The sequence below is a fragment of the Halyomorpha halys genome, unplaced genomic scaffold (genome assembly GCF_000696795.3).
Source record: "Halyomorpha halys isolate HHAL.00 unplaced genomic scaffold, Hhal_1.1 Scaffold961.1, whole genome shotgun sequence".
NCBI lineage: Eukaryota > Metazoa > Arthropoda > Insecta > Hemiptera > Pentatomidae > Halyomorpha > Halyomorpha halys.
In genome coordinates this window covers 207,873-219,192 of record NW_027105140.1, presented here as the reverse complement: position 1 = coordinate 219,192, position 11,320 = coordinate 207,873, and the positions used below count along the sequence as shown (strand labels likewise).

At 33.0% G+C, this 11,320-nt stretch overlaps 1 protein-coding gene across 1 annotated transcript in view; it reads left to right on the top strand.

The window, feature by feature from the left end:
- Positions 1 to 4,820, top strand: part of LOC106687416 (zinc finger protein 711) — a 27,934-nt gene extending 23,114 nt beyond the window's left edge. Inside the window, exon 5 of the mRNA XM_067048744.1 lies at positions 581 to 4,820. Within this exon, the coding sequence (XP_066904845.1) occupies positions 581 to 1,680 (1,100 nt within the window). The 3' untranslated portion in view covers positions 1,681 to 4,820. The remainder of the gene's footprint in view (positions 1 to 580) is intronic.
- Positions 4,821 to 11,320: the final 6,500 nt, after the last annotated feature.

The following is an 11,320-nucleotide window of genomic DNA, read 5'->3' as shown; positions in this document are numbered from 1 at the left end:
GGTTGCTTGATACTTGAGAAATTGAAATTCTAATTTCCATTGAGAATCATTACCTCATATTCTCTCCTTTATAAAAAAAGACCTTTAACTCTACTTATGATTTTAAATTTTATCAATTAACATAGAAATCCATGATCTACTATTTATTTACTATTATCTTTTTTTTTTAAAGTAAGAAAAATAAATACAAATGTACATGCAGAATTTAAGAGAATTAATAACTATTATTCACTAAATAACAAGAAAAAAAACATTTATTCATTTGTCTAGTTCAGTTAAATGGACAAATAAACAAAAACAAAAAAAATGGACCTAGACAAATGGGAAAAAAAAATTATCATTTAGCCTTCTTCTTTGCATATTATTACCTAATCTAAATAAAACTAAATGCAGGCTCATTCTTTGACATTTGAAACTTAGATTATGGCCAGCACCATTCTCCAACTCCTATGACAAATCTCCATGACCATCATATAATCATTAAACCTAGAATAAAATAATTAAATTTTTTGTAAATATTGATTTATTTAATTTGTGTATAACTTCATACATCTTTAATTAAAACATTTGTTGCTTATAGGTGCTGTGGATTCCACTAATCATATAGAAGAAATTAATAGGTCTGGCATAAAGGCCAAGATGAAGATAGATTTAAAAAAATTAATTTCTCCTCATTCAGCTCAGAAGATTTATCAATGTTTTCACTGTGATTATAGCTCACTACGATTTTGTAATTTAAAAAAACATATAATGTGTCTTCATATAGGTGAGAAGCCTCATCATAGAAGTCAGAAGCCTCATTGGTGTCCTCATTGTGAATATAAAACAGTTTCAACTCGTGATTTAAAAAACCATATAATGTCCCGTCATACACATGAGAAACCTCATCAATGTCCACACTGTGACCATAAAACTGTAACTAAACGTTACATAAAATTGCATATATTGGCTCATCATACAGATATAAGGCCTCATCAGTGTCCTCACTGTGGATATAAAGCCATAACAGATTATGAGTTAAAAAAACATATAAAAGTCCATCATATCAATATAGCTGAGAAACCTTACCAATGCCATCACTGTCCCTATAAAGCAGCACTAAATAGTCATTTAAAAGTCCACATAATGCACCGTCATACTGATGAGAGACCTGCACAATGTCCTCACTGTGATTATAAAGCTGTAACTAATGGTACTTTAAGTTTACATATAAAACGCCGTCATACATATGAAAAGCATAATCAATGCCCTCACTGTGACTATAAAAATGTAAAAAGTAGCGATTTAAAAAAACATATAGTTGCTCGTCATACAACTGAGAAACCTTATCATTGTCCTTACTGTGAGTATAAAGCGGTAGTAGTAAATCATTTAAAAACACATATGATGTACCGTCATACTGGTGAGAAACCTTATCAATGTCCTCACTGTGATTATAAATGTGTAGAAAATATTACTTTAAAATACCATATAAAACGCAGTCATACTGATGAAAAACATAAACAATGTCCTCATTGTGATTATAAAACAGTGACAAATGCTGAATTAAAAAGACATATATTATACTGTCATACAGTTGAGAAGCCTAAGCAATGTCCTCACTGTGAATATAAAACCGTTACAAATCGGGATTTAAAAAAACATATTATGGCCCGTCATACAGATGAAAGGCCTCATTAGTGTCCTTACTGTGACTATAAATCAGTTCAAGTTAACAACATAGAACGACATATAAAACAGCGCCATACGGGTGAGAAGTGTCATCATTGTCCTCTATGTGAATATAAAACCGTAACAGGTAGTGATTTAAAAAAACATGTAAAGCATTGTCATTTAGGAGAAAAGGATAAGCAATGTTATCATTGTGACTATAAGATCATAGCAGTTAATGAATTAAAAAGACACATACAGGCCCACCATATTTTTGAAGAACCTTATCAGGGTCCTCACTGTAAATATAAAACTGCAACAACTTCTTGTTTAAAAATACACATCATGTATCGTCATATGGGGGAAAAGCCCAATCAGTGTCCTTATTGTGACTTTAAAGCAGTACATGTTAATAACTTAAAGCGTCATATTACTAACCGCCATACTGATAAGAAGGCTTATCAGTGTCCTCATTGTGAATATAAGACCATAAAAGATAGAGATTTTAATAAGCATATTGCAGCCAATCATAATTGAGAAGCCTTTTAAATGTTGCCTTACTGTGATTAGAAACAAGAACATGTTATTCATTACACAAAATATATATATAGTCTCATCATACAGGTGAGGAGCCTCATCAGTGTCCTCACTGTGAATATAAATCATTACAAATTGTGATTTTAAAAAATCTGTAAAGTGCATTTAGGTGACTAGCATAACCAATTGTAAATATTAATATGCTAACAAATGGTGAATTGAAAATAAGTATATGTCAGTGACCTTACATGATACCCTTATAACTGAATTTTAGCCTAAATATATATATATTTACAATTTGAATGAAAATTGAATTATCGAACAACTCTGTGATAAACCGATATTGGACTTACATATGGGAATCTCACCGATTTTTAAGTTTTTAGGGCTATCGTATTAAAAAGTTTTATTCAAATTATAGTTTTATACTTGTGAGGTCATCCATATATTGGTTTGGTAGTTAAAAAGCCTCACCTCTGTCCTCACTGTAAATGCAAAACCATTGTAAATCATTATTTGAAAAAATATACAGTGGACAGACATTCAGCTGAAAGATTTTATTAAAGTCCTCACTAAGAAGAATATAATGATATTTCTTTGAGTTAATGGTTTTGTTATATTATAAACATTATGTCATTTTGTTATATTACGAACATTAAATCAATTGTTTTATATTATATCACAGTTAACATTGCATTATTAGAATGTTATCTATATATTTTTATAATAATAATTGGTAATTTATTCTTACTAAGTTCAGGACTTTTTTGTAATAAATAGTTGTAATACCTGTGATTTTTGTTTACTCTTTAGTAATTACTTTTTAATCTTTTAACTATCTTTCACTTGTTCATCTTTAGTCAGATTGATAATGTATGATTTTAAATAGTTTTTCCTGGTAATATATTTACTAATGTCTTTTTAAGTACTTTATCAGTATTCATCTTGTTACTTATGGTTAAATAATATAGCTGTAAGATTGGGTTATATTAAATCCAAGACTAGATTAACCATTGACTGAGAAACTGTCTTTTAGTTTTTTACAAACAATATATTTAACATCCCTTTTAATTTATTTGTACATATAGTTTAATTAATCAAAGTTTAGTTTAGTTTTATTTTCTCTATCAATTTAACAAAGATGGTCTGGATGGTAGGAAAGTACTCAAAGTAGTAAAAACTATTTATTACTTTATTTGTTCTTAGTTACTGTAGCTTTTTGTAGTTTCTAGTTCACTTGATAATACTTATTTTGATAGTAACCAGTTTTAATAGAATTAAACTGTATAGTCTAATTTATAAATATAAATGTTATTTAATCACTACATGACAGACAGGTGTGTCTGTCAGTCCCCATTACAATTATTCATCTACTATTTATTTCATATAATCGCTTTATTTATGTGTATGGAAATGGATTATGTAACATAAAAAAATTAAAAATAAATTATTTCAGGACACCAAAATGCAAAACAAATGAATAATGTATCTCTCAAAACTAACCTGTTCCACTGTGGGTTAAAGAGAAAAAAAAGATGTGGTTGACACTTATATTGAAATTTAACTTGAATATTCAAATTGATAGCAAAAAGCTTTGTGATTTAAATTAAAAATCAGTTGACGTTCTACTATTGTTATAATAAAAACTTTGGTAATGTATTAATTTTACTACTACTACTAAATATTTTTGAAAAATATCATGTTCTATGTTTTTCATGTCAAACAAAAGGGTGATCTTTATTAAAAGCTACATTTTTAGGGCCAAACTTTTAAGGGAGTGAACTGTCTTCGAAAATTCCCAAATTTTCATGTGGTTTTCTAGGATCTTAAAGAAGTGTTCATGGTGCACGAAAAAGAAAATATAGCTCATCTTTTTTTTATACCGAACTGTAATTTGTTAGAGTGATGAACAAGAAATTAAAAGGAAGCTAGAAAGTTTCAGAAAGCAGGTGGAGAGAACATATATTGTTAAAATATATACGATGGTCAGGGTTGCAGTCAAAGGAAAAACAAAAATAGTTTACAACTATTTATTTTCCGACGTTTCGCCCCACTTTGCGAAGCCCTGCAAAATAACTAAGTAAAATTAGAATGATATCGTTACTAATAATACGAGATTATACTGAAGAAAATAATACAATATAGGATATAATAACAATGATTGTAAAAGAAGTAACTAATAATAAGTAAAAGTAAATAAAGAATAGTATAAAAAAAAAAATACAAAGAAATACAACTGTAGTATTTATGCATCATGAAAATAATCATTTATCTACACTGATAATAGTAATAGTAAAGATAACAGGAGTAACATGAAAAACAAAGTGAAATAAGGTAATTTAAGAACCGGAAGTGAAAGTTTACAAAATAAAATAAAAAAATATATATATAAATAGGCAAGGTGAGATGTAGAAAGAAGTACATAAAAGAATTAAAAATAAGTAATAAAGTATAGAAATAATTGAAAAAATGTGATGAATGTTAACCATATAGGTGATGATAATGATAAGTTAATATAGAAACATGTGAAATAAAAGTTTACTAAAAACAAGACAAAGTAAATGTGAAAGTTAATAAAACATAGATGAATAAATATAAGTAATTATTTTATAATATAAGTGATAAAGAGATAACAAACAAAAATTGGAGAAGTTTGTCGGGGGGGGGGGGGGCGGCCGCAAAAAACAACATAAATAAACAAAACCATATTTATTTATTTTATGCCGACGTTTCGACCTGAGTTTCAGGTCTTCATCAGGGGTTATGGCTTAGAAGGTAAGCCTGCAACTCTACACCTCATTATAATAGAAAAATGTTTGGTGATGATAATAAAATGAGCGTAAAATTATTTAGTCTTAATTAAGTTTAATATATGGCTGTATGTATGCGAGATACAGTTTTTATCAATTTTGTGGTTAACTGGAAGGGGTTCAAGATGTATATAAACGGATTCTGAGATGAGTCTCTTTTGGTAATTTGGAACTGTGGCTAAAATAGTGGTATAGTCAAAATCAAAAGCATGATTAAGTGTAAGGGCATGTTCTGAAAGTTTGGAAGCGGATGAGTTGTGGGAAGTTATAGATAATTTATGTGATCTGAGGTGGTTTTTAGTTTCGCCTATAGATGAAGAATTACTGTTGGAGGAGGTGCAAGGAATCCGGTGTACAACTTTAGAGCGGTATTGGATTTGAATAGGATCCTTGTCATTAGTAAAAAAGTAAGATAGTTTATTTTGAGATTTGAGTCCAAGACGTAGTGAAGGAATTGTTGATTTTAAGAATTTTTGTAGTTGTCAGTGAGAGAGGGGTCATATGGAAGGGATCTATAAATCGAGAGTGTGGATGGTGGATGTAGAGAGTTTGGGGAAGGAGAAGTAGGCGTACAACGGTTGATGTAAGAGTTTAAAAGTTTGTTTATGATGTGAAGTGGAAAATCATTTGAAAGCAAGATAGTCTTAATATGATGAATGTTTGTGTTGTGGTATTGGGGATCAGATAAGGAAAGGCAACGGTGTATTTTTGGTAATATTAATTTTTTGCAACCCTCGATGGTGGGGGTGCTGAGAAAAATAATTAAGTAGCCTACCGGAGTAAGTGGGTTTGTTATACCAGTCAGTGGACAAGGAGCCATCATTATTATTTATAATAAGAAGGAGGTAAAGAAAGGGGAAGGAAGAGTTAGTTTCGGTTTCAACGGTGAAATGAAGGCATGGGTGTGAAAAGAAGAAAGGATATGAGAGATTTTATCAGGGTTTAGAATGAGAAAAAGGTTGTCCACATATTTTTTGATAAATAAAATGTTGTTATGGAATAAAGGGATGACAGAATCAAGAAGGCCATTAAGCACAATGTTAGAGAGATCGGGGCGAGATTGGATAGAGATTGTTCATAAATCTTCCTTCCCTTTGTTTTTCATGTTACTCCTGTTATCTTTACTATTACTATTATCAGTGTAGATAAATGATTATTTTCATGATATATAAATACTACAGTTGTTATCATTGTTTAATTATTTTTCTTACTTATTTCTTTGTAATTTTGTTTTAATACTATTCTTTATTTACTTTTACTTATTATTAGTTACTTCTTTTACAATCATTGTTATTATATCTTATATTGTATTATTTTCTTCTTATTTTTCTCCTTCCCCGTATTGTTTTTGTTTTATGTACATCTCCTGTACTTTTTTCACTTTATATTTTACGTATTTTTATAAAAAAATTTTACTCTTGCCATTGTTACTTATTTTTATTCTTATCATTGTATAATTTTGTATCTTTTTAGCCCTGCAAAGTGGGGCAAAACGTCGGAAAATAAATAGTTGTAAACTATTTTTGTTTCTTCTTTGACCGCAACCCTGACCATCTTCTTATATAACAATTTTTACGGTCAACTATATATACATATATATATTGTTCAAGATTTTCCCACAAAATATATATATCGCTTGTTTGGCTGTATGGTGGCATCTCTGACAAAAAAAAAGTATTCAGTAGACTTACTTCTTGCAAAACCTATTGGCTTTGGAATAGTGACAGTAAAAAAATTATTCAGTTTCAATTAATTATTTTTAAACCATTTTTTTTTTCTCAAGACACGATAAATTTGTCAAGGTGGTTGTGTTAGATTAGATAGTTCTGACTCCAATTGAAGATGTGAGGTACTTTATACCAGAACTCGGCATTGTGTGTTCCTACAGGTTAAGATAGCTCTGGCTAGGGGATAAATGGACAGGGTGGGTTTTATGGAAACCACCGTAAATCCTCAAAAGATGGAAACTTCACTCCATATGGAACGGTTCCTGAAGGGGAGTGTGATGGCAAGATTTTTAGCGGTAATGGTCGGCGTTAACAAAAGGACTGTTTAAAATGGGTTTGCCACTGCCAAAATGTTTATCGACATTTTTATTTCACTAGCATATTTATTTTGAACCTAATTTTAATTATAACTCATTCTATGGTTCATTATTTTACATTTGTATTAGTGGCAAACCCATTTGAAACCTATCGCCAGATGATTGAATAATTAATTATGGGTGTGTTTTTGTTTGGCTAAAAAACCTAATATTTGTGGTTATAATAATTGTGTAATCTACTTCTTTTTGTTTGAGAATACACATAGTTGCTTAGTCCAATAAGAGTGTACCTACCATCATTACAATCGGAACACGCAGTAAAGTGGTGACATCGAACTTTCTCCCGAAATTTCTCTTAATGATTTTATTGGACTCTAGTAAAGCTTGCACGGGTACAATTTAATTGATATTCTAACCGGCGAGGAGGAGCAAGCAAAAGGAATCAGTGGAATCGGCGAAAATACCTAACGCATTGTCTCCACTAACCACATTTTATAGGGAAGAACCTGACCTGTGGTTCATACAAGTTGAGGCGGTGTTCAGCTCCTGTAAGATGGAAACTTCACTCCATATGGAACTATACGCTAGTAGTTAAACTAAGTTCCAGCTGATCGTCGCCTCACTGGATTTAGCAGCTCTAAAGCAGGCTACCGATCTTGCCGGAGATTCCCCTGCCACTGAGCCATATGAGAGACTACTCTCCAGCTTCGAGCACTCAGACTACTCCAGAATCATGAAGCTGTTGGAGGAACAGAGGTTGAGCGATCAACGGCCATCGCAGTTTTTTCAGGAAATGCAGCAATTGGCCGCAGGTAAGGTTCCTGCAGATATGCTCAACACCTTTTGCCTAAGAGGGCTACCTGAGGGAATGCTAGCAGCCTTAGTTGCCACGGATTCCACGAAGCTGGCACATATTGCGGATAGAATAGGGGAGATCCAGCAGCTCTCAGGTAATTATATCATGGGGAGTTACTCAGCAAGGATAGATGACATTGAGGTAGCGATTGATGGCCTAACTGCGGAAGTAACCGCTCTGAAAGCGCTGATGGGATCCAAGATGAGATAGTTAGATAGACATTTAAATTCTAGCAGGTTGGAAACTTCACCTCGTGGGGAATTTGGAGAAGATTCTATCAAAAATTAATGTATGAATAAATGTGAAAAATATGCTATTCTCAAGGGGCATTAAATTTTTTTTTTACCACACCTGAATCTGGAACAAAATAATATGTTAATACCATTGTTGGGTTTTTAGGGGATGTATCAAGATAGCAATGAATAAAAAGAAAGAAAATTTAGTTTCAGGGAAAATCAACTTCATTTTCATGAGAAGAACATGGTGTGATTCCGAAGTCCAAAGTAAAAAAGCAATAGCATTATACAAAATCCCTGAAAAGATGCGCAGCCTTCTCCGACGTTCCACACCAAGCAATGGTTGTTAGCCAAAATCCTCCTAAAATAGGAGGACCAAAAAAAAAGCACGCTCCTATTTACAGCCTCATTTTTATGCCCAACCTCTCGTTCGCTCTTGCTCCTCATGATTGCCTCTTTCTCGAATCAGCCTCTTGCAATAAAAATTGGTCAAGAGTGGTCGAAAAGAAACATTATCTAGAAAATCGCCCATTTTTAAAAAAAATTCAGGAATGAAATTACGTTTCTATACATTCAAAAATACAGAATTGCTAATTTTGGCATAAAAATACAAAGTCAAATAATCATCAAAAGTCCGTTTAAAAATCCGAAACTGCTTGGTAAAAACTTTTCAAAGTTATACAAATAGAATCTCCGAATCTAGGACCATAAAAAATAATGTTATTTTCAGAAACTAATGATTTGTTCAGTTAAGTGATTAACGCATCTATGAAATACACAACACACCGAGTGAATCCAAGGTGCGAGAGTAGTCAAAGCATACGCATTTGAATCAATACAGCGAACATTGACCGAATAACTAGATTTCACGTAAGTAAAATACAAACCAATAAACAGAATGCAGTTGTTCACGTGCAACTTGCCACAGTTTCAACACTAACTTAGATTTCTCAAACTGAACTTGTCAAAATTTGTACCCTAGCAAAAACACTAATCGTGGAAACAATAACCTGGGCCCTGTTTCATAATAAAGTACAAACTAATACTATTAGTTTTGTCAATTTAACTTAATACAATAGTAACTTGTACTTTGGTACTTTTTAACTCCTGTAATATCACTTATAGTCCTCCCTATTATGAAAAAATATTAGTATTAGTGTAATTAACACGTTTCTATACTTGTATTTTGAACTAATACTATTAGCTTTCATTATGAAACAGGGCCCTGGATGGACTGAAATTTGAATTTTCAGCATGCAACAGTAATGTAACCTTCTCAATAAGTACAAAATATAAGTTTCTTTCCTCAGTAAGTAGAATCATAAAACAAACCTGCCCTCATCCACCAGAAACCCCTTCTAGGATATTAAACTTAAGTAAATAATTCTTGCAAATCAATCTTTGATAAAAGAAACAGAAAAAAGGATTCAGCAAGAATGTTTATAACCTGAAAGACTTTCTCAAAAACCGGCTCCAGACTGTTTACTTGAACGTATATTATATAGTTCCAATGTGCAACATACAATAGTATCATTGTATCAGTAAATCAACAGTTATTACCTTATGAAACAAAACATTGACCAATTGACAAATCTGGCATCAGTAACTCTTTAACAATCTTTTCCATGAATCGAAATATTCCAAATAAACACAAATCATTATAATTACTTCAACCAATATGAAGCTACTTTTGTTTTTCATGTAACAGTGAGCTGACTGTAATGTGTCGGTCCAACTTGATGCCTCGATGGACAATAATGTTTGAGGGTCTAGGTACGGTGTTTGTCACTTGGAGCTTGCTTGGCGGTCTTCTTCCTTTTCTGTAATGCGAACACCACGCAATCTGTTTTTTTCTGAGTTTATCTGGATGTTTAGGCGATATAGTGGTGATAGGTGGCCCAACTTAGACACTGAGGGGAACCTTGTTACCTCTGAAATTCACGAGTATGTTAGAATGCTCCTTAAGTATATCATGACTTATTAAAACATCCGGGAAGAGTTTTTTTAAGATTTTTAACCTACAGTAAAAATATAAGTACTCAGCAATATCAAGCTTTACCAGGACATACTCTTAAATTCTAGTCCTAAGTACTCGTAAACCATCAATGCACCGTATTCGGTATTTTCATTTTTCGGTTGGTCTTGTAGTCAAGCCGGCTGCTATCACTCAGAAATTTCTTACATCTATATGTAAGAAAGGGGACAGGAATGAATGCCGAAATTATGTAGGCATCTGTGTCCAGAGTTCAGTATGAAGGGTAATTGCAAGAATTCTGAAGGGTAAATTAGAAGGAGAGTTTTTTTACCCCGGAGGAACAGTTTGGCTTCACTGCAACCAGGTCCTGTACGAACAGCATATTTGTCCTAAAGTAGCTCATAAAAAAACGAATGGAGAAAGGAAGAGCTGAACACATAGCTTTTATAGACCTAGAACAGGCTTATGGCAGTGTACCAAGGCATAAGATGTGGGAATCGCATAAGAGTGCGGGTATTAGTATTGCCTTAATAAATGCAGTGAGGAGAGCTTGGCTCTTACTTGTCTGTAAGGGGTCTGCCTAAGGGTCTTAAGCAGGGATGCTGTAAGTCCCCAACCCTGTTTAAGATTTATTTACAACAGGCAGTAAAGCAGTGGACATATACTGTTATCCCTTTTCTTTGCCGACGACCAAGCAGTGGTCACATATAGTAGAGATGGCTTGGAAGAAGCGCTGAAGGCCCTGAAAAAAGAATACAGCCTCTGGGGTCAACAAATAAATTTTGATAAGACTGAATACCTGCCAGTAAACAGCAAAGAGGCCGCGGACATTCAGATTAATGGAAGTATATGTAAGAAGGTAGACTCCTTCAAATACCTGGGATCGACAATAGATGAGAACGGTGAGTAGGAACCAGAGGTTAGGAGGAGAGCTGACTACTACTACTTTCGACTAGAATGTTGCACCCAGTTCTCTGTAATACGGTCATCTCAACGGACAACAAAAGGCGATTTTTCAAAAGTATTGTTGAGCCCTCACTTAACTACGACTAAGAGACCTGGACACTTAACTCTAGACTCTACTCCAAACTACAAGCGGCAGAGATGGATTTCTGGAGGAGATGCCTGAGGATTACCCGCCTGGATAGAATCAGGAATGAGGATATCAGAAGCAGGCTAGGGGTGACCGAAGGAGTTCCGGAGAGGATTGGA